Here is a 24,633-nt window from a genome sequence, read left to right as displayed (position 1 = left end):
CTTTTAGCAGAATATGTGGTGCATATTCATTCCATTCTTTTTGTTTGCCTATGTAAAAAGAAATATCTAATGAAGCTACTCAAAATCTAAATGCACTCAACTGCATATGATGCAAAAGAATGATTCTGCTGAACACAGCAACTACATAATGCACCCCATTCCCCGTCCATCAGCTTAGATACTGAGGCTATTTTGTAAATCTGCAGTGACTAGCCTTTTTATATTTATTGGAAGGTCAAGAGTTTGGGAAGTGTGGAGGTATTCGGCAGACAGGAATATAGTATCATATATTTATTAAACAATATATTGAAAACAGAAACATACTAGGCACGTGGCGAAGTTCAAAACAAGCACCTGTGACTTCTACTACCCCCGTTTATGGCACCGTCACTTCTTACTTCGGTAACTGCAAAAGCCTCCAAACTGATTTCCTTACTTCTGCCTTGTCTCTTTCCCTATGAAGACGTCCGCTAGAGTGACTCATTGAAACTACAAGCCACATCATAACATTCCTCTGCCCCAAACCTCCACTGTCTCCCCCAAAAGGCAAAATTCCCTCGAAAAACTTACAAAAAGTATTTGTAATCAATCAGTGAGACTTGGGTCACATATATGACCCAGTCCTTGCCCTCAGTGACTTGTTAAGTGTTAAAATTGACATAAAAAGCAGTCAGAACATTGCAAAACAATCTATTCCTGGGGTGCAGGACAAGTGGTGTGAATAAGGACTTTTGGGGAAGTTAGGAGGAGAAGTTCACATGCGCCATATTGATTTTGATTCCTCATAGAGCAGATGCTTAAGTATGAGTTGGGGACATGAATGCCCTGGTCATTAAGTTATCTAAACACAACAGAGAAAACACAGCCCACACACCTGTAATCCTGAATGCATAGCTATCATCTCCCTGATTCTATAAGATACAATTTATATGCTCTTTAATAGTTAAACTATCTTTTAAACACAAACCAGTTAATCCTGCTGATGTAGTAACAGTACATTGATGCTTTCAAACATGTAGGAGACACACATGGGACTGAATTAAGACACTGATTTGACATAGTGTCAAATTTAGAACAGTGACAGGCCCAGGTGGTAGACAAACTTGAGCTAAAGTAAACTCTTATCTGGCATTCAGTAAATTGCAACTTGATTAAGTGGCATCTTTGCACATCTATGGTACAAATCCAATTGATATTCTCAGGAGTCTCTGAGATCCTGTGCTCAATTGTGATTCAACAAGAAGAGATTAAATTACATGCAGCATCAGGAGAGAATTGGGTCTATTTTTATTGCATTCTAATTATTTGAAAGTTGGTAATCTGTGTACATATGGCAACTTCCCATTGATCTGAATATTGGATTAAGTGAAACACCCTGGCTTTGCCAACTAACTGAGTTGATTGCATCTAATGAGATAGAGATGTGGAAACAGCTATGGGCCTTTCATCATAGGCTGCAATCTTTCTGCAGATTCCTTGGCAAAGAAAGAAGAAAAACGAATTCTATAAAAGAGTAGTTTTCAAGTCATGCCTGCCCTTTTCACCAGCAAATCTTACTTCTAGACCATTGCATATTGTTTCCGTGACTAACTTCTAAAATAGATTGGCTGATCATCAGGTAACAGAATATGATCACCAAAGAGACATGAAAGAATTAAAAAAAATTTTTTTAAACATCAAGGAGGTTCTCTTAAGTAAAAGACATTTTCAGTATAGGTAAAGCTTAGAATTGTGTTTCCCAAATTTCAGTTATTCATGACCACCTCGAAATCCGTATTTCACTTATACTATTGCTATTTTTCTTAAAGTAATTCATTTAATTTACACTTAAACACATTATTTTTAAAGGAAATATTATATCACTACCAAATTGCAAACAAGTATCTTTTGCCATAAAGAGGTAACCACAAATTAAATACAATGAAACAGCATTGTTTTTAAATTTTAGGTCTGAGCTCAGGACTGTTATCTCTTTGCAAAGACCAAACATAAACAAGTGTTTTCTGATGTGTTAAAGACTGGCCCCAAAAGGAGACTGCCTCATTTCTATAATCAAAGGATTGAAATAGAAGTAGGAAAGGTATAAATACCTCCTAGTAACACAATATTAGTAATGATTGTCCATACATCACCCAAAGGCATCTTCCACTACCATGAACTTTCCTTAAATTTGGTAAACCATGATTCAAAGTAATGATTTTCATTTTTTATTTAACTGTAACCCACTGTTTATAAGTTAGGACAACACACAGACTCATGTGCCCGCACACACACACACACACACACACACACACACCTGAAAGTTTCATGAAACAACACTTACCTAATCATACGTGATGCACTCTGAAATTTTTTTACTTCATTAGAAATGCTGATAAGAACTCACAAAGGTAATTTATTGATGCAATAATGGCATATGACCAACAGACTGTAAAACATAAATTTGGAGGAACGGGATAGAGTGGTATTATCCCCATTTTAATATTTGGAATGCTAACACAATGCAATTTGCGCTAACAAAACTATAAATTACAGGTTTGTGAGAAATCAAAGAGCTACATTAATTTCAGAAATGTCCACATTTCCTTTTATATAGAGTAGTTTTTGTCATAATTTCTACCTGGCCTTTGAGGCAGAACCTGGTATGTATCTGTTTTATATGCATTAACCAAAGTATATCCATAGAGCATTAGACTCAGGAAATATTAATAATGTTAACTGATAAAAACAGACTGCATTGTGACTTCTTTTTTGTGTATGTGAAACGCCAGGTTAAACAAAATTTAGATAAGCTTTTAAACATATTTTAAAAATTGATGTCTTTACTACAGAACTTATCAGAACCTTTAAAATGCTAACAAGCATTGTTCTTTTCTCCCGGAGGGGCATGTATTACCCAGCGTTTTACAACATGTTTTGAGCATGAAATATTTTCTAGGTATTACATATTGGAAGATACATATTTCTCTTGACGTATATTGGCAAATTGTGTCGTTGTTTTCATTGTTTTTATATTCCTCCATGCCTCCCTAATGCTCTTTGCTTCTGCTAAATGAGCAGTCATCCCTTCTTGAACACAATACAAACTTTTCATCTCCTTTCCTTACTCAAAGCATTTCCTTCACTGCTAGCACATAATCAGTTATTAAAATACATCTAACCTCCACTCAAAGACTTGTGCACAAAATAGCCAAAAGGAGAAACAGTCCAAATGTCCATCAACAAGTGAATGGTTAAACAAAATGAAGTATATCCATACAATGGAACACTACTTAGCAATAAAAAATAATGAATTATTGAAGTTGATCGATATATCAATAAATCTCAAAAGTCAAATGAAAAAGCCAGATACAAAAGTTCGCATATTGTTTGAACACATTTGTATGAAATAGCCAGAAAGAAAAACCAAAAACAAATAGAGAACATAGGTTAGTGATTGCCTGAAGCCACACAGAGAACGTAGGTTAGTGGTTGCCTGAAGCTGTGGTGGGAGTAGAGGTTAACTGCAAATGGGCCTGCCGGATCCCATTGGGATAATGGAAATGCTCTAAAACTGGATGGGTATGATAGTTGCACAGCATGATGAATTTACTAAAATTCACTGAATTGTATACTTAAAATGGGTAAATTTTGTGGAATATAAATTATTCCTCAAAAAAGTTATTAAAAATTGTAGCCAGTCAGCCAGCCAGCTTGCCAGTGAACCATTCATCCATTCACCCATTCTTCCTCCCTTTAAGATTCTTTTCCTCATGTCTCAATTTAAATATGGCTTTTCCCTGTCTTGAAAGAATATATCATATTATTTTTATATATCTTGGACGTTTGTCATTTGCCTTCCAGTCTTTCTTTGTATTATATTCATTTGAATATTTGTCTAATATCCTCACTGGACTATAAGTTTTTGCAGACACAAACTACTCTGAAGTAGTCCAAGTAAAAATAAACATTGTTGAATTTCAGTATAGGAAGCAGATTCTATTTAAGGAAAGTTAACGTTAATAAAAACACGTGAAAGTGCCCAGCAGTGAGTACTCTTAAATTGGTTGCTCGGATATCTGAAATTTACCCGTTGTTATTTAACTTTAAAAGGTAGTTTAATATCTCAACACATCAGCTACTCATTCAGGGAATACCAGTAATAGTAACAGCAAAGGCAGCAACGTCAGGAGCAACCGCCTTTACTGAACACTTACTTTGGGCTGGTGATGGTGCCGGGCGCTTCTCATTCTGTGAAGATTATTCCAGAAAAGGAAACTAGACACAGTGAAGTGAAGCCACTTGTTTTAGGCAAAGTGGCCTAGAGGCAGAGCCTGAGGCAGATTTCCAGTGCGCAAGATGTATGGAGGTGCTGCTTTCAAGAGAAACTAGAAATGAGATGTAGGAAGCAAGAAACAAAAGGGGGAGAAGCCAGGATGTTTCTGGGAAAATGCAGCTTTAGTCTAATCAATGGGAAGCTCTGGAGGATAAATAGAAGAGCAGACAGAATCTGCCCTGGCTTGAGGCAAGAAAGACTTAAATATCTACCGTCCCAGCTACTCTGTGTGTGGGGGAGGGGGGAGGGGGAGGGGTTACTCCCAGGCACCTTGGCTGCAGTTATCCAATGATAAGCCTCCAGAGAGAGTCACAGGTGTGAACCTTCATGAGGACCCACAGCTGGGGAATGGACACACCCACCAAGAAAGGGGTTCCAAGAGATGTGGGCAGGCACCAACAGCCTCTGCTACAGCTCTTGGCCCAAATCACACACCCCTCGCAAGGAGAATACTCAGATTCAAACCCCAACAAGTCTGATCTCTATATGAGTGCTTTTAACTCCCCACCTTTTTTCTTCAGTATCACATTTTGTTATCTTTTGCTCTTAAAACGTGCACCAACGCACACACACAAATGCACAGATGCCCCTGTTATGGCCTAGGTCGATCCATTAGCATCTATTTTTAAATTAAATATTAATTCAAACTAGAACAACAAAGTCAAGCCTATTTGACACCCTTCTTTAATCTTGCTTTTAATGAATAGATAAAAATAATTTTTAATTACATGCATTATTTAAATAGCGTCTGAGGAACTTGGAGGTTGCTTGAAAACAGTTGACTTCTTCCAGCATCTTAAATATTCCCCGCTCCAAATCTTTCTCAGACTAACACATTTACATGCTCTATGAATACAGATTTGCTCAGAACCTCAGTTCAGGCAGTGCCCCAATCACTACACGTTCCAAATGAGTCAGGCTGAATTTCAGAGAAATTACTATGTATCTTTAACTTTCTTTCTATCAGAGATAGAATCATATTGGCAAGTGGAATTTGATGTCAGAAACCACAATGTAAAAAACAGCGACACAAACAAACAAAACAAAAGCATGGCATGATGCCTCCCATCCAGCACTGCACAAAAGAGCTGGCATCATTCCAACGATGGCATGACTTATTGCTGTAACACAAAGCACCGTTTACAAGGAATGACAAACTCTAAATGAAAATTGCTCGCCTGAGCCCCTAGAGACAATGTTCATCCATTTCTGTCCTTCCCCCAACTCAGTATCTTTTCTATTTAAATGCAGATGTGTAGGGGGATTTCTACATCCTCTGCTTATCTTGCATACCTCTCTTTTCTCCTTCTCTCTCTGATTTTGCCTATTTTGAAAGCCAGCCTCAGAGCTCTCAACTTTAGAATAAGTAGCCAAGAGATCAGAACATTTCTAGTAAATAGATGTTTGATTGGGTGACAGTGTATGTGCATTTTACGTAGAAAATAAAATGCTTCTCTGGATGTCTGCCTGTGATAAGGCCACCATGCCCTGTTACAATGACACAATAATTAGTTGAGCAGGGGAAAATTAACATGGCTTGAGCATATTATGTGATAAATGGCACCCCAAACTGGCTACATTTTAAGCCACGGGAGTGACAAAATGTAGAGATGAGGTATATTGTTTTGGGGTAAAGGAAGTACGAGGGAGAGACCAAGTCCCTGGAAGAATTTTCTCTGAAAAGGGATAGAGTGAGGCATCAGATATCCTATTTTAAACCACAGCCAGAAACATTTCTTCTCAATGAGCAATTTGCAAGACATTTCCCTAGGGATTTCTGAGGGCTGTCAGAAACCTCTCTGTAAATTTCTTTCCATTCATTGGAAAGAGGAGAATGAAGTAGCATTTGTGACATATGTTTACACTTTTCATCCATTATTTAATTTGCACAATGAATCTTTGCAGATAAACTATTATCCTTATTTTGCTGACAAGAAAACCGAGACAAAGAAATTGAAGAGAAAAAGAAAAGAAAAATAATAACACAGATTTACTAAGGGACAGAGCATGGATTTGAATCCAGATATTTTTGACCCAGATGTTCATGCTCTTTCCACTCTTTCATGCTGCCTATACTTTAAGACAACATATGTTCTGTTGGATGTTAATAGGAGGCAAGCATTGTATAGGTTCAGCAAAGCAGGCCATGTGTTTACAACAAGACTTCTCAACCTTTTTAATATGTCCAAGTATATTCTGAGTTTCCAAGAGGGCCTTACAGTACAATATTTCCAAAATTCCAAAATTCCATGACCATGGAGGCCTTTTCCTGCCTGACCTTCAAACTCTACTGAAAACACTTTAGAAACTACTGTGACTCCAGGAGAACTTTCCAGCAGGAGAGAAGAGAGACTAGAGAGCTAAAGGGCTTAAGTTGTTATTTCACAGACTTCTGCATTGCCTGAAATTTTATGAGGTGGCTTTAATTGGTGAAAGAAAATACAAAGTATCATTTATATTAATCAAGATAACACTATTACAGTAATACTAATAATACGATGTGTATTCCTATTAGAATGTATTTATAAACATATGAAAATAAATAGGTACTGAAGTTCCGTATCTCTTATAACCACTATGTAAAGGCAAATACAGGAAAATATTCGTGTCATGACTGATGAGTATTATAATAATAAAGCAATAATAAACAGAGTTATGTAAGGCCAGGTACCTTTCTCAGTGCCTGGTATATATTAATTCATTTAATCATCACAACAACCTCCTGAGACAGACATCATCTCCATGTGACAGATGAGGAACCTGTGCAGGGGTAGGTTAATTTACTTCTCAAAAGCCCTATTAGTGACTTGCCCACGCAAGCGTGTGGCAGAACCTGGCGCCAAATGGTTTTCTAGTAATTTCACACTGCTTATGGCCCTCACTTAAACCTATTTTGCAAAGGGAGGCTTTCTGTAGTCCGTGTAAAGACTAATAAGGGCTCCTCCTTCCCTTCTTTAACTTTCCACTCCTATCCTCCCCTCCTTTTGAGTTTTCGTTATTGAGAAATATATGTAGAGAGAGAGAGATTGATATAGATATAGATCAGATAAATGTATATATAATATTAAAATAATTTAGAATAAAAATATTTTAGAATAAAAAAACTGTAAAAATAATATTATTTTATAATCATTTGTCTGACCACATTATTCATAGCAAATTGTTGAATATCTATTAAGTACTGCTGCAGGGAATATAAGCACGACTTCGAAACCCTTTCTGCCTGAGAAAAGATGCTTGGTTTATTGGGCAGGAAAGATGTTTGACTACCTGAAGCTAAATTTGTTCTCTCAGTGGCAGGATTCGTGTTGACTTGTGCCCAGTCTTTCCTGAGGCCTTCCTGGTCACCAGAGGCACATGAATGTCTCCACGATGACCAGCCCAGGTGGTACTGGGAACTCAGCGCTGGCTCACTGCACAGCTACCCCCCAAGGTGTTAACTGTACCCGTAACCTGCCTGTTTTTCTGTGAAACTTTAACTATGCACAGGTCTGTGTTTAGGCTATAGGCAAAACACACACAAAACAACGTAGAATGAAAGAGGTTTAAGCTCAAATAGAAGCCGCTATCTCTGTAACAAAAAAAATTTATTTTTAAGAAAGACAAAAAATAGACTAATCACTTAGAGAAGATTTTGAAAAAGAATCAATGATTATTAAAAATAATAAGAGCAAATACTTGCATAGTGCTTACCTGGAACCAGGCAGTGCAGGAGCTTTACATATTCTAACTCATTTATCCTCGAAACTCTATGATATCAATACTCTATGATAGCAATAACAATGATATTATTTCTTTTTTATTGACGAGGAAACTGAGGCACAGAAAGGATAAGCGGTGTATCCAAGATTACAAAGCAGGTAAGTGCCTGGGCTAGGGTTCAAATTCAGGCCATCAGACTCCAGAGTGCATGCTCCTGACTCCATCGGACCATCTTGGATCCAATGAGTAACAAGGACTAATTGAGTGCCCCCTCTCTGCGGGCAACTGCACTTGATGTTGTCATATAATAGCTCCTTATTCTTCACAGGAATGCTATGAGGTTGCTCTTATTCCCACTTGTTAGAGAAGGAAAACTAAGATCAGATAACTAGCTGGTGGCTTAGTCTGGATGAAAATGCAAGACTATTTGAACACAACGCTGTGTTCTTTCCATGATGCTAACATTTTGAGGGAGTTGTTTTTGGACTTAAGTCCTATCAAAGTGCAGATCAGATCTTAGTACTTTGCATTCCCAGATCATAGTCCAGAGCCTCAAAATAGGTTTTTTCCCTACCCCAAATTGCATCAATTTGAATCAAGGTCAACCTAGTCTTCTTCACATTCATTATTCAACAAAAAAAATTCTAGTAATGAAAAAGGAAAATTATGTGGATCATCCCTATGGCCAAATTTTGTAAAGTACTTTTGAAAGAAAAAAAAGTGTGAGAGGTATTTAGAATTCCTTCCTAGCGAGCCATTTAACGGAAACTTTGCACTGGTCTTAAACATTTCCTTGTACTTCTTGAAGCCTCTTTCAATCACTCCTTTCCTTTTAATCTGTTCCCCATAAGAAATAATTCTTACCTAGACTTTCGCATGAATGGTGCCCACTCAGACACCAGCAGCTGCTGTTTAAGAAAGAACATTACCGAAGCTCAGAGAAAGGAAAGCCAAGAATTGCCAAGAAGCAGCAAACTCTCCCTCTTCACTCTCCCTCCCAGCCCCGCCCTTTCTCACATATCACACACCCAGTCCAATTTTCCCTTTCAGAGGAAATGGAGCAAAACACATCAATGGAGTGAAATGGTTTGTTTCTAAGAGTCATAAAACCACAGTTCCTCATAAAAGGTGCAGAAAATGAGCTCCTCTTTTAGGTAAGTGAGGCTCTTAGGCAAAATATCAATATCCTGGGCCCCTGATAACTTCCTTGACATAAGAATATTTATAGAGACAGCTGTTTATCAACCATTGTAGAAACTGTTCAACTTGAAGTTGAAAAATGACTTCAAGCTATGAAAATCTGTCCTTAGTTCCGAGATGTTTCTTCTCAATTATGTTATTTTTAAAAATAAAAAAAAACATGTAACTCTTCAATTTTAAATTTGTTTTCTAGATCAAAAAATGTTTTTTGTTTTAAATTGATAAATGACTATGTTCCAATGGGCACTGCGTATCTCCTATTGGAAAAAAAATAACGTGCATTTCATATTGATATTCTTTTCCTTTTAAAAATAACCTCTAAAAAGTTATACAAATACATGCCCAAAATGGGCAAGTTCAAAGAAGAAATGAAAAATGTCAATGTTTGTTCTCCTTCCACATTGTGTGCACTTTTGAAATGGGATCATTATTTTGCATACTGTTTTGAAACTTGCTCTTTTAACTTAAGAAATAGATTCTGAACATCTTTTCAGCACAGCGGTATTTGCCAGTCTCCTGGGATGTATGCTGGGTAAATGGGGGAATTCATCAACATGCAGATGAATTAGGGCTCCTGCCCAAGCTGACTGAATTCAGAACTGAAGCATGGCCAAGGGAGATGACACTGATCAGGTGAGGGAGGAACCCAAGCTTAGGAAGGGCAGCAGGTTGGGACCCTGAGAGGCAGCCAGGAAATGACAAGTCAGGGCTTTTCCAAACTCAAGTAGGGAGGTGCAGGACCTGGTGAGTAGGAATCAGGCAGAGGTGAGAACACCCACCTGGGCACTGACTAGGGACCAGAACCAGTCAGTCTAAGCACTTGATGTCATTATATATGTATTCTTTTCGGACGATAGTTTGTGAGCTCTGTCCAGTGGAGGATTTTAGAGAAGAAATAGAGGATCAAGGAGTTTAAACAACTTGCCTATGATCATATAGCTAGTTAGAGTAGAGATCCCGCTCAGGGTTTTTATATTCTAAAGGCAGTAGCATGTTCCATTTCACCCTACAGGCAAGCTTCGTTCTCTCTACTGTCCTCTTCTCACTATGCCTCTCTTCTCCTCTGTATTTGTCCATATGGTTAAATATAAATCCATCTCCCAAGGAATCTTCAAAGGTCTTAATACAAAGGAATCGGGAATCAGATTCTTTAATGAGCTCAATGGCTTATCATATTGACTGATAAACTTCATGGCTTATGTTCTTGGAATATGTGTTTGTGTGTGAGGTGTGTATGTGTGTGCATCCATGAGTCTACCGTATATTTACACAAACACATACTTGTGCTCAAGTCTGTATGCACACAGACATACAGAATTATATGCCTCATTGAACGCATTTATAAAAGTAGGGCATCAGATCTGTGACTACTGGATATAGAACTTTCCAAAAGGTAATAAGAGACTGGTGGCTAAAAGTTGCAGAAACAAGAAACGTACAAATGTATCATCATTAAAAATATCTGATGAATAAAGCTTTATTTTTGAAACTTAGAACAGAAGCAGAAAACTCCTCTCAGTGTATTCCAATTTCACTCCCGTTATGAAGGAACAGTGCAAACACTACTTCAAGGAATTCGTCTGTTGTTGGAAGAGCAGTCAGAGCATTTTCTCAAGCATTTTCACCATAACAAATAAACTAGTATTTGTAAACACCTTGTTGGATCCCCTCCCTGAACAATTTCACTAGTTATTTTTGTTTATAGTACACCATTATGGCCACACAATTGAGAATGAAATTTTCAGTCACAGGCTTCTGTGTCATCACACAATCAATCACACAATTAAAGGACATAATCCCCAGCTGGTTCAATTTCAAGTTTTCTGTAGTCGTACCTCCATAGTCTGAGCCACTACATCTGTTTTTGCATGAAGACTGTATTAAATATATTCTCTCTAATTCCCTCACTATTTTTCCCATTCTTCCATTTGCTACCCAATTCTGCCTTTTCTCTTTGAACATGTCTGGAAAGAATGATCTCACAGTAAGGTACCCAAGAAAGTGCATACTTTATCCAAGTCTCCTTTTAAAATTATGACCACAGATCTCAAATGGAACCTAAGCATTGCCCTGCAATCTTCTCACATTTGCACGACAGATTCACTTCCCCAGGATCTGAAAAGACTACCCTGTACTTTCTCTCTCCTTAAAACATCCATTACTCCCCACCTTACAAATGCTTTTCACCTCACCCTGTTTCATATTAACAGAGGAAAGAAATCAGACACAATGTCTCTCAACTTCCCATTATGAATGTACCAATGCCTACACCCATATTCTCTGCCCTCCTTAGCATATAATACAGGGAAAGAGAGTCTCTGCTGCAACCAAGGCCAACTCCTCTACAGCAGCAGGGACCTCAAAGTTTTCATCCCTGTCATCTCCCCAGCCCCTAAAAGAGCATCCAGTAAGAGCTTGGTAAATACACTTAAATGAGTGAAAAACGAATGAATACCTATGAGCATGAAAGTATCCATCTGCTCTAAATGAAAGGAGGACGAGTATTAACACACAGATTTCTAGGGTGGTGCTCCAAATTTGTAGCATATAGCTAGACAATCACATGTAAAACAAATGAAAAATAAATAATAGACAACACTTATCCTTGCTTCATTTCCTCACTGTTTGTCCCACCTGGCTTTTACACTTTATCTAACGATTAATGGCCACATTTATAAAATACACTAACAAAGCCAAGCATTGTCCATCCATCTCTGTTAGTCTTCACAACAATGACCAGTTTACGTATCATGAAACTGAGGCTCAAAGAGATCAAGTAAGTTGCCGAAGGCCAGCTAGTAAGTGAGGGAGGTAGGATTCAAACCTACGTCTGTCTGATGTGAAAATTCATGCTCACTCCACTCAGCTGTGCTGCCAGTTGGCCCCTGGGACCTTCCTGCAGGTCCAAGCCCAAATAGTCCCTGAGTCAATTCTGTGGGGAATATGACAGCATTCCCTCCAGAGTCAGGAAGCCCTGCAAATATCATGCTTCCAAATGATCTCATCCTCATTGTGTCAGTATGAAGTCTGGGTCGCCATGGAGATAGGGAGAGAGACATAGGGACCCCCAATAGGAACTTCATATCCAGCTTCCTGTCTTGGAGAATGGATCTTGCTTTCTGTGTCCCCAGGCATGAGCTTTCATGATGCTATAAAAGGCAAAATTTTCTAAGCTCACATACAGTCAGATCTTGGTTTTGCGGGGCCTGATAATTTGGAGGAGGAGAGTCTGCAAGAAAGGAGTAAAAAAATCACATATATAAAATTTAGATGGACGTTAATATTTATTTACAATGTGAAAAGGAAGAGGCCACATACTTGAGTGACTCTGTAGCTTAAGCTTCATTTACTTCAAGATAATTCTGTCTCTGCCCATGACTTAGCCCTGCCTGAGAGGCAGGCATATGATGGCTGAGAACCTGTGCTCTCTAGAGCGACAGCAGGGATGAATCTCAGCTGGACCACTTCTAAGTGAGTGATCTTAGGCAAGCGATTGAAACTTCCAGAGCATAGACTTTCGCCTTTGTTAAATCTTCAGTTATATAACTGGTTTATAAAAATTGTGTCTACACGAATAATGCATATTAAGTGCTGGCCATAGTGCCCAGCATATGCTCAACAAAGGACTTATTCAGATGTTATTGATATTATTAGCATCTGATGCTATCTTCTTGCTCACCAGCTCTGGGACCTCCCTACTTGAGGTCCCACTCTTGTATTCCGTTGATGCCTGCCTGAATGCCTGAGCATCAGGCATTTGGGATTTGACCCTTTGTCTTCATTATTATGGATCACATTTTGGCATACCTCACCAGTTTTTTTCAGGAGCCTTATTTCTGCCTGTGCACCAGAAAATCCCCCCATCTTCCTGGGCATAATCCAATAAGATTAGAAAATAGCAATGTGATGAAAAAAAGGTTCCTAACATATTCTTAAGTAAATAAAGAGCCAGAATTCCTGTAATTATGGCTAATGAGATTATTCTTACAGGTTTTCTAAAAATTAGATACCATAAATACGTAAAATTATTAGCTCCTCACCGAGAATATAATTTATCATTCTATCATAGATGATGCACTTATTATGATATCTAATGCTGCCAATTAGTTTTGTTATTTCTACCAGGTAAATTAACCTTCCTGGGCCTCAATTTACTCATGAAATGAGGGGGTTGGACTATTGGACTACAGTCTCTACAATCCTTGCTAGTTCCCAAAAAATGTTATTAGTACAAATATCTGGGATACAAATGTATTATTCTCATCTCAATCTGAAATGTTCCCAATTTGAATACTTGTCTTTGAAGCTAATATGTGGGGGAGGAGGAGTTACTTTAAAAAAAACAACATGGCTTTCCTTTTTGTGAAATTCACATTTTTGCCTCCACTGTCATAATACTCTCAGTACGGCAGGTGCTCAAAGAGCATTATTTGATTTTCTAAAATGCCTCCTCTCGTAAAGTCTTATTAAGACAATTTAAATTGGTCCTATAATGCAATTAAGAGACAGTTTATGTCCCAGGATCTTGAAGAAGCCTGGAAAGGAGAAATGAAGACTAGACCTGCTTGCCCTCCCCCTGCAGCTAGTAGAAGGGCAGATCTAGATTTACAAAGAGAAATGAATATTTTAGCTTGAGCATATGCTAAAGATCAGTCATGGAAGTAAATGTTTTTCCAGATAATAGAGATCTGACAAAGTATTATGAATCAGTGTCCTGCAGGTGTCTGCGGCAGGGCAAAGAGGTGTCTGCCTACCCCATGCTGTGATTGGGGTAGACAGATATCGTATGAAAATTTATATCAAGGCCTCTAAAAGAAGCTGGACTTAGGGACTGATGGAGATTTCCCATCCTAATCTTTCAGTGGCTTCCCAGTAAACAAAGAATAAAACCCAAAGGCCTTGCAATGGTCTTGTATGATGTGACCTTGGCCATCCCTCCACTGCTTTCACTACCCTCACTAACCCACTCTGTTCCAGTTCCCCTGGCCTTCCTGTGCTCCTTGTATACAAGAAACACACTACTAGCCAAAGGCTCTTGTACTTGGTCATCCCTTTGCCTCGAATCCTCTTGTTCCAGACTTTACTATGTCTCGCACACTCATTTCTTTCAAGTATTGGCAGAAAAATCAGATCTTCAGAAAGGCCTTCTCTGACCACTTTCTTATAAATAACACCCCTATTTCTGTCCCCTTACTATATTTTGTGTTTGTGTCTATTAAATATCAGATTATATATTCCTTTGTCTGTTTATCTTTTTGTCTTCCTTCCCCAAAAGTATGTAAATTTCACAAGGACTTGGATTGTGCTCATTACCTTGCCTAGAACAAGTGGAGCCTAGCAGAGGCACACATATTTAGTGAATGAATGAATGAGTAAACGAATGAATGAATTCTACTATAACTATTCTATCTCCCATACATTTTTGCAGCATTTATAGTTTGTATCTCAAAATTTAGCAGATCAGCTTACAAGAATAAAAGTTCTGTCTCTTTGCTTGAGGCTGATCCCCAGTGTCTAGAATGGTGGCTGGCACTTGGGAGTTATTCAATAAATAGTCCTAAATATTGTTTATCAGGAAAATAAAAAGTTCCTGCACTGTAGTTCCAAGAAAGGAAAGGAATAATTGTTTTTTGATTATAATAACAAGTAACACCAGAACTGCTTTTAAACCCAATGCAATCAATCAGTGATAATTTCCCATGAGTAATAATCACTTTTGGAAAGCCTAAAACCCCATATAACATCAACAATGTTTTTCTCTGAGTGACTGTCTCCTACAAGTGCAGGTCTCACGTCTTAGTGAGCAATGAGTTCAGCTTTTGGTTTCAGATATTGAGTGGTGGCCTCCTTTCTTTGGAAAGAAAGAAGATGATGCCTGGCTATAATGGCAAAACACACAAATTGTTTATGATATCCTAGGTAGGATTCTAAGCACACACAATACTAACTCACGCCAACCTACACAACAAATAGGAGAGGGAGGTGATATGATTATTCCCACTTAAGATATGGAGAAACTGAGGTCCGGAATGTTAGGCTGCTTACCCAAGGACAAACTAATGTGGATTAGAACTGAGATTTAATTATTACTTAAGCCAATTACTTGGGCTTCAGAGTCTGTGCTCTTTGCATCTATAGTCTATGGTTTCTCTATAATAACTGAAACAAACCACTGGTATTGTTTCAGCAGCAAGATTCATCTTAATCACGAGTCTCCTGACCGTTCAAATGCTTTCCAAATAATTGCCTCCAACAGTCTGGATTGGGGAGGGGGTAGGATTTCAAGAGAAGAGGTCAGAGTGGACATCTGTGAGAGGGTGCAAGCAGTGAGCTGGTGAGAGATTTAGCTTCCTGCTTTTAATAACCAGAGTGATGAACAATGAAGATAACTGCCTTTATGATTTGTATATGTATCTATTGGATATTGAACTTAGGCCTTCCAGAAATTCATCCAGTGGACTACCGATTGGCTGTCAGGTGGCAATGACTCTCTACCACTAACTTATTTAGACAAGTCATCGAGGTGGAAAACACCTCAATTTATGGCCAAGTTTCTCAGCCTAAGCATTCTTTGTCGCAGCCCCATCTCTGATGTTAAAGCTATGCCAGAAAGCAACTTACCATCACCCAAGTCTTAGAATCCTTGAACTTTAGTGATTGGTCTGCTAGCAGAATAATTTAGAGGAGATTCAATTTGGATAAATACTTTGTGGAATCTGGATTAAGTTTGAAGTTTATTTTCTGGGTATAATCTACTAGATTTTTTCTCTGCAGAGAAGAGATCTGTCAAAAACAAGTCATTTAATCTCTCTGGGACTCAGTTTCTTTCTCTGTGAAATGACTGATTTGAAATTGGTAATTTCTGAAGGATTTTCCATTTTATGAAGCCTTAGTAAGTCAGAGCTTCAATTATGTGATTTACAGATCTATCTTTCCTTCTTCTTTCTTCTTCCTCACTTTTTTTGGGTTCATTATCATAACTGCGTTTTTACATAGAATGCCTCTACCAAGAGCTAGAGGTAAAAAAAAATAGTCAATTTTTTAAAAAAACAACTTTTTAAACATTTTTATAGGCATAGTCTGTAGGAAGGTTTATATAAATATGGTACTTATCTGTCTGTGTACATTTTACCCTACTTTTGAACATTTATCTTCTGTAGTCATGGTGAATGCCATTCAGATCAGTGCCACTATGAAGATACTGGAACTAATCCAGATTCCTTCATTCATTCCCCTGTGACCTTAAGCAAATTATAAATCTCTCTGAATCTCCAGTTTACCCATCTGCAAAACAAAAATAACACCTACAATCTTGCATCGTAGATATGATAATTCCAGTGCATGGCATATTGTAACACTGTTTTCCTCCTGTTTGCCCTATAGGGGATTCTCAACTAAGATGAGCTTTCTTCCTTCCTTTGTACTCCATTCTCTATAACTAAAATTATCTGTGTTCCTTCATGCTTTATACCTGTTGATAAAGGCTGAAGTATGTGTTTTCTGTTGATGATCATTCTGATCAAGCTTAAAATCCCATTGAGGCTTGCACTATTCTCTAAATCAATGCTGGATGTACTTAGTCCAAAATCCTACTCCAATATGGATCAGCTGATTACCTTTGTTTGTCCATGCTTAAATCAATCCTCCCCATAAATCTCAGACCCTTCCCGGATTCAGGGTCTCATTTTTCCATAGTAGGTCTTATGCTGAATTTTCTCCTTTCTCCAAAATCACCAGCCCTTCTCTATCCCCTCTATTTCCAGCAGTCCCACCTGTCACCCACAGATAAACTAGATAGAAACCAAGCTCAGTCTGAGAATGAACATGTATATCTACCTTCTTCTCATCTTTTACCCCAGAGCCCAACTAAAGACTGCACTTGATTTGACTGGAATTTAATGCAGATTCATTTATGTGACAGAATTTTCTCTAACTTATAAGATACAGGGGTTACAATATTCTTTGTGCTATAGTTAAAACAGTATAGTCAGTTTGCCAGCATGAACACTTATGCTTATTAAACAATGTTAGTGATTAAGAGTATTTCACATATAGAATGCGTTCAAGAAAGGTCTGTAGAAAGAGTTAATGGATACTTCACCTAACATTTTTTCCTCTTCACCAAATTATTTGCCATTACCATCATGCTGTAAGATCTAGAAAATTAAAATTATAGAGTAGGATATAGAGCCTGATGATGTGAGTTTGAATTCCAGCTTTATGACTTACTGGTTGAGTAACTTGGAAACAAGTTATTTAGCCCTTTCAGGTATAAGTTTTCTCATCTCTAAACTGAGAATTATAGCACTTACCTCAGAGGACCATGGTGAAGATTAAATAAGACATTACCATACTCCTACCAATATTAATACTAATGCTATACTCTGTTTAACACTTTAATAAACAGTTTAACGTTATCCTGTGTTGTTTGACACTTTCCTGGTTTATAGGTAATCCTCACAAAGCAAGACACTAATATTATGTATCATTATTCCACTTTAAGGATAAAAAATAAGAATTATAGAGGCCAAGTAATAGCCCCAAATTACATGAGTATTAAGGGGCAAAACTGTGATTAGGATCCAAGCAAAATAACTCCAGATCCTCTGAATGTAATCTCTGAACATATTAAATTCTCTTCTTCCAATAGTCCCTTTTTAGACATTATTGTTACCAAAGTAAAGGAAATATTAACTATAAAGGACTCGTAAAAAGTCAGATGGTATAAGCATTCCCTTTATTACATTCCTAGATGGTGTAAAAGGATAGTATGCTTAAGTTTTCTAATATCACCATATATTATTTTATCTTTCTTAAGCATTACAGTTTAGAAAGACTTTTCTAATAGTCCAAATACACATCAGCTTTGGCATCCCATTGCAATTGGTGAAGCAGAAGGCTAGGAGGATTAAAAGAGAGTTTGCTTTATGAATCTCAATTAAGCTATTTGAGATGAAAATCATAGCCCCCTTCCAGTCATCTCCAGCCCCTTGGTCCTCATTAAACATCATGGAATGGTCACACAGTCAGCACTGCTTACCAGATGGCCCAATTTATTGACAGACCCAACACATCCACATTTTCTGTCAACAGCATAGGAGAATTAAGAACTTGGGTTCCAAAAGTCCATCTTTGTATATACAGCTAACACTTTGTTTAGACCACTTGGGGAAGCTTATTACAGTATTACAGATATCTGCTAAATAAAGTGAGCTGAATAAATACAAAGGAAATTCTAATGTTATTCTACAAAGGACTTATATTATCAGTTGATTTCCTTTTGTCTTTTTATCAAAGACAATTACCAACAAAAGCAAAGTTTTTCAAGTCATGTGCGTTATTGCAATTTTGTAAAATTTTGCTTTCTACAAAAGTTGGTAGTAGGGAAAAGGATGATTCTTTCTTAATTCAGTAACTACTTCAGAATGATTTAATACATATTTGGATGAAAAGTAGATATTTTCACAGCCCAGTGTTGCATATAGAGATAATGAAATAGCTTCGCTATTAAATTTTTGATTCAATTTCTCCCTGGAATGCGTTAACAGAAAACCACTTTCATTTTTATAGCTAGAAAAGAGGCAATTTACTGTGAGCATAACTCTGGAGTTTCCTAAACTCCTCACCAAGTAGAAAGAGCCTATTAATTCAAAACACTAGCATTGTGCATCATCCTCAAAACTTTGCTCAAGTTAAAACTATTATTTGCATGCATACTGACCTGATATTAAGATTACTTTCCTTAGAAAGAAAACTTATAGAAGTTTAACTGAATTACAGAAAAAAAATCGCACCAAAATACAAAGACAACTGAACTTCAAAATGTTAATAAATTTTAACACAATGTGCTTATTTGTTATTGGAAGTCCACGTAAGTTTTGAGAAACTATATCACAAGGATGCCTAAAATAGCAGCTCTGAATGTCAAATTCTAGAGCTACAGGAAAGGACATTTTCTATTCTCCTGAAATACAATGAAAATCTCCCTGAGGTATGATGAATTATCCCACTATGGAAGAAGAGGAAAGATTAGTCTAAGAGCTGCACTGCATATCAATTCCAAACTAGGCCATTGATACCTATATCACAAGGAAGAATATGTGCTATATAAATGATCAAATTTTAATCACCTGATAAACTCATAGAAATTTTGAAATGGAAAGTTCCATGGAGATTATCAAATCCAGTTTTCTCATTTTAGACAACCAAAGAGGTAGAGTGGCTTATTCAAGGTTAGAAAACAAAAGAGTGGCACAGGAGGGGTAAGAATCTGTACTTTTACCATTATTCTATCTTCTCATTTTAAAGAATGTCACCTGATAAATGCAACTCTTTTCATTTTTAAATATATGCCATGGATCTATATGTAGCGTTATGTTTTTATGCATATCATACATAGACTAGAACAGAAAGACCCAGGACTCCAGGACCCAGCCCCCAATCTTCTGCAAAGAATAGAAGCTCAAAGTACTCAAAGATAAGCAAATGCAAATATTTCAGCCTTTAATGTTACCAATTTATTTTGAAGTACATTTATTCTATACATATTTAAGGCAAGATAATTACTACATTATGCAAACATAGTATTATAAATGCCCTTGAGAACATAATGCATATTGCATCTACAGTAATACAAAAAGAAAAACTACATTCTGAATGATGACTACAGTGTAAAACAGTTACAAGTTTGGATAAAAACGTTTAATTGTTCAATAAAAAAATTCAAAGTCATCCTCATAGGATTTTAACCTAGGTTCAGTTTTTCTCCTTAAGACTCAAATTTCTTTACTAGGACACTTGAGCAGACAGAAATAAGGTGAAAGTAATCGTTATCCCCAACTGAGATATGTGAAATGATGGGGGTAGAGGGGAGCTCCCATGTGAAAATAAATCTGAATGAAATGAGCATCAGTGTTTGTTTTTAAGAAAGCTTCAAGGAATCTATGAAGATGCTATTTTGATATGAAACGTTGCTTATCTTTTTAATTAATTAAAATTAGTCTGTAACTTTAGAGTGTGCACATTCTGAACTACATATTCAAACTATATACAATGCCATATAACATTTCAGTCTATTAATCTCCAGTAAGCAAAGAACGCAACCAACTTAAACCTTGTTTTGAAGGTTTTCTGACTCTAGCATTCACTCTGAAGATAAGTCTTACACAAACGTCAGAATGAAAGCACTATTGCTCTGTCTCTATCAACTTTTACACATTAAATATAATTCCTCCTTAACGTGGTTATCAATATTTTACCATTTAAAAATACTTGCAGAAAACATTGGGAATCAGATATGGATCTATATTGAAGTTTATGAGAGAGTACATTCTCTCCATAGTATTATTACAATGTTGGCCTGGAAAATGCTGATATTGTAAAGTAGAAAATACAAGAAAGAAACTGTTCAGACAAATCAGCACAGTTTTGAATATAAGTAATAAGGAAAAGGGAAAATAATAGTTTCACAAAGGTTAGCAGCCCTTAGAAGAAGGAAACACAAGTTCTCATCTGGGAGAGTGAACATTCGTGCTTGTGAAATAAAACCAGTACAGAACAGGTTTCATCACAAATCCAGAGAGAAAGCCCTCAACGAAAGAGTTTTCAGAATGACCACACATCATCCATGAAATCAGGGAAAACAAGTCCTTCAACATGCTAAAAGTATCAACGGTACTCCATGTAACTGTCAGTCTCAGAGACAATAAAAACCAGGGCAATAAAATGGGGGCAGGGGAGGGTCACATTTGCCAGGTAAAATCACACTCACTAATGAATAGAGAAGCCAAACCAAGTTATTGGTTTCATGACAACACACAAGATAAAGACAATTATAAAGAGCAGTCACCACTTCCAGAATTTAGAATTTATCATCTTTTTAGAAGTACACGTTTCCATCACAAAGGGCAGCCAAAAGCATTCTGCAAACTTTAAAATCACTTTAACAAACCTTGCTTTCCACCATCCCCCCAGCCCACGATGAGTTACAAATGTAGGTTTCTGATAACCTACATCAGAGTGACACACTTACTGTAATTTGATGTTTGCTATTTGTAAATGCAATCTTGTTTATGTCACATGTGGCAGTCATTGTCCAGAGGACTGGATTGGTTGTGGATGTAAACACATTTATAACACATTTGCATTTTTACTCAAGTTTAAAATTTGAAGCCAGAAGAATATCAAAGCATAACTGTGTCAATTACCACCTAGGGATGCTTTTAAAAATTGCTCTGACAACTTTAGAGAAACAATAACCGGCTGTATGCAAACAGGCTCTCCAACGTGTTCTGAGCCGTAAGAAAATAATAATCCAAATTTACTCAGATTCTCAAAGAAACATTTAATTCAGGAAAAGATATGGGCAAGAACACACCTTATTTTTTAAAGAAAGAGATGACTGCTAAGGAGGCTAGGAGAATGAGCCTCTGATGAACGTAAACAGCAACACTTGGAAAACAATTGGCTATTTGGGATCTATGTTAAGATCTGTCATGATTTGGGGACTCTGTCTCAGACTCTCCGTTGGAATGTAAAACAGGTAATACTACAAATATTTCTCAGCACAACCTTATAAAAAGCTTGTCGTCCTTAGGCTCCAATCTTAAACCATAAGAAATTATGATAAATGTGTATGCATTTCCATTTGATGAATGCAATCACATAGCAAGAAGTGGACCTCACAATATATCCATACCCAATATATCCAAATAATATTTGCTGATACAATAAAAAAGGGGCTATTAGGTAAAACAATCTAACATCAATATGGACTAAATGCTCTTAACATAAGCAGACATATCAATTATAAACCTTAAATTTCCTCAGTTTTTCTTCTAACATTTTGATTCAAAGTGTTTCTCATAGTTTTAACGTTCTGTTGCTGTGAAAACATTATTGAAACTTACAAAAAAGTTTATTTTATTAATCTTTCCTACCCTGAAAAACCTGCCTCTCTTCATGTCCACCCCAGAGTAACATTTCTCTGATCTCATTTCAGGTGCCTCTTACATTCGCTTAAGAAATTTTTATTGCAAAACAGAGAATTTTTAGAAGTCACTAAAAAGCACTCCCTTACCTTCTAAACCTGCTTCAATCAGCCCAAACTGTTCCAATAATTTAACAAAAAGCACAATGACGATCAGAACTGCTATCATTTCAAGCCCTTCCAAGTTCATGGTCAGCTAGGTCATGGTCCGACCACAGCCACTGAGAAGTGCTCGGCTGCCTGGCTGTCTTTGTAAAGCCATTAAACTACATTAAGAAGGCTACTGTCAGAGGAGAACGGGAGGAGGAGAGCTTGAGAGAGAGAGAGAAAAAGAGAGAGAGAGAGAGAGAGGGAGAGGGAGAGAGAGAGAGAAGGGAAGTGAGCGAGATGGAGAGGCTGAGAGAAAGGGCGTGAATGAGAGAAAATGCATTCGTCCTGTCTACTGTAGCAGAGGCCAGAAGTGGCAGCCGGATAAAGTCGGGCCTGACGGAATTATCAGCTTCCTCGTTATCACTCTTACACAGAGAGATAGCCACGCATGAAGTAACCCGCAGATCACTCGAAGACCCGGGAGGTCACCAGGAAGGTCCTGAGGAAGCATGACGCGCGGCAGTGATGGCTCGGTGGCCCCGGGACCAGCGCACCGGCGCCGCGCCGCCAGTGGCTTTGTTGGGCTGGTCAGTTGCCTTGGAAACGGAAACTAACCAAGGGCTGAACTCCCGCTGCAGACAGGGACCAGAGCTCCGCATCCTGAAATAAGAAAAACCTGAAAATGCCAAGAGGCGGAGTGACAGCTTGCATTCAGCTGCTTCGGAGACATTGTTTACTACTCAGGAAAAGCAAAGTGTGTGTTTTGTCCCAACTAGCTGAGCACAGAGAGAAATGAGGCTTAAGGGACTGGATCAATATTGACTCACTCCTTTTCAATGAGTTGCCTTATCCTAGGGCTCCATCTGAGTCATTGTGAACTAATATTCGGGTTTGAGTAGTAACTATCATACCGTTTCAAAGCAAGGGTCTGCTAACCTAATAAATATTCTTAATAGTTACAAATTTTAGAGTTTAGCAGTTACCTTATGCATTAGCTCATTGCTATTCAATACATGAAAATTTATACTTTTATTTTTTTCAATGTGTACCTCCATCGCTTGCTTTCATAAGAACTGATTTAAGTAAATTTGGAGGCAGAGAAAGTTTGAGAAGAAAATAAATAAATACATCAAAAATAATACTTGCTTGGAATGTATTTCTCTTTCTTGCACAACCATTTCATGTTTTCATTTCCTCCATTACTGACCTAATAGATCAAGCCCACATTAAATACAGAATTTTAAAAATCAAGAGCTAGAAAGCATCTCAGAAAGTCAACTCAAGTCTCCTGCTTCACAGATGAACAAACTGAGGATCAAGAGAGAGCAAGAAAGATCAGGCCAGGGCAGAGCAGGCGGAAGGCAGGCATCCCTAAATGTTGGTTGGCTTTTGAGGCAACATAATGCAGAGTATGGACTCCAGAGTCAGAGTGCCTGCATTCAGGTCTAGGATCTCTTACTAGCTGTGTGACTTTGGGTAAGTTACTTAACACCTCCATGTCTTAATGTCCTCATCTGTAAAAAGGGGGATGATAATAGCACTTAGCTCATTGTACTGTTGAGGGAGTTAATGAGGAACACATTTAGAACACAGTGCTCAATCACTACTAGCCCTTGTTTTTTATCACAAGTCTTTCTATGCTTTATGCTTACGATGCAGGGTTGCCAGAGTAATTACTCTGAGTTGTAGCCTCATCTTATTATTCCTTTGATCAAAAACCTTCCATGGCTCCCTGTTTGCCTACTGAATAAGGTCCAAACTCCTTTGAACTGCATCCCAGTCTCCCTAGGATCTGGTACGAGCTTGAGGATGGTACCTCATTGGCCCTACTTCTGTCCATCAGTTCTACCTGACAGCTCAGCTTCCTTTGCCCAAACTCATTCTGTGCTCCTCCATCTCCAGGCCTTTGTTCAAATCACTCTATTTGGAAAAACCTTTCTACACCATCTCTGCCTGTCAAGTTCCTAAAACTCTTCCATGAAATTCCCCAACCAGAATTAGAGGAAATTTTTCCCTTTTTGTGTTTTTATAGTATGTTTTCCTCTTATGATACATTATATTTTAGCCACTTGCATACACATCTTTGCAACTTAAGGGTAAGCTTCTAGAGGACAGAAATCACGCCTTCATTATCTTTACACCCCCCACAATGCCTCCATGGAGGGCCCATCATACTTCATAGATGAATGCTATAATGCTTGTTGGATAATAATTGTCATCATTAATTATGTAATTACCACATGCCAGATGCTTTCTATACATTGCTTTTCCCTTTTAGCCACTCTGAAAATAGGTATAATTAGATAAGATTTACAGAGGAAACACTAAGCCTCAGAGA

The 24,633-nt window shown here is 37.7% G+C and overlaps 1 protein-coding gene across 4 annotated transcripts in view; it reads right to left on the bottom strand.

Moving 5' to 3' along the window:
* The window catches only part of KCNIP4 (potassium voltage-gated channel interacting protein 4), a 1,061,619-nt gene that overhangs the window by 473,394 nt on the left and 563,592 nt on the right, over positions 1-24,633 (bottom strand). The window contains exon 1 of one of the 4 annotated variants that reach the window (XM_070506136.1): positions 22,296-22,836. The exons of the other annotated variants lie outside the window; for them this stretch is intronic. Within the exon in view, the coding sequence (XP_070362237.1) occupies positions 22,296-22,395 (100 nt within the window). The 5' untranslated portion in view covers positions 22,396-22,836. Of the gene's footprint in view, positions 1-22,295; positions 22,837-24,633 lie in introns of those variants that run through there. 4 annotated transcript variants of the gene reach the window in all.

This window comes from Equus asinus, chromosome 3, assembly GCF_041296235.1.
Source record: "Equus asinus isolate D_3611 breed Donkey chromosome 3, EquAss-T2T_v2, whole genome shotgun sequence".
In the NCBI taxonomy this organism is placed as follows: domain Eukaryota; kingdom Metazoa; phylum Chordata; class Mammalia; order Perissodactyla; family Equidae; genus Equus; species Equus asinus.
Note: the sequence above shows the minus strand (reverse complement) of the source record. Positions and strands in the feature narration are given on the sequence as shown.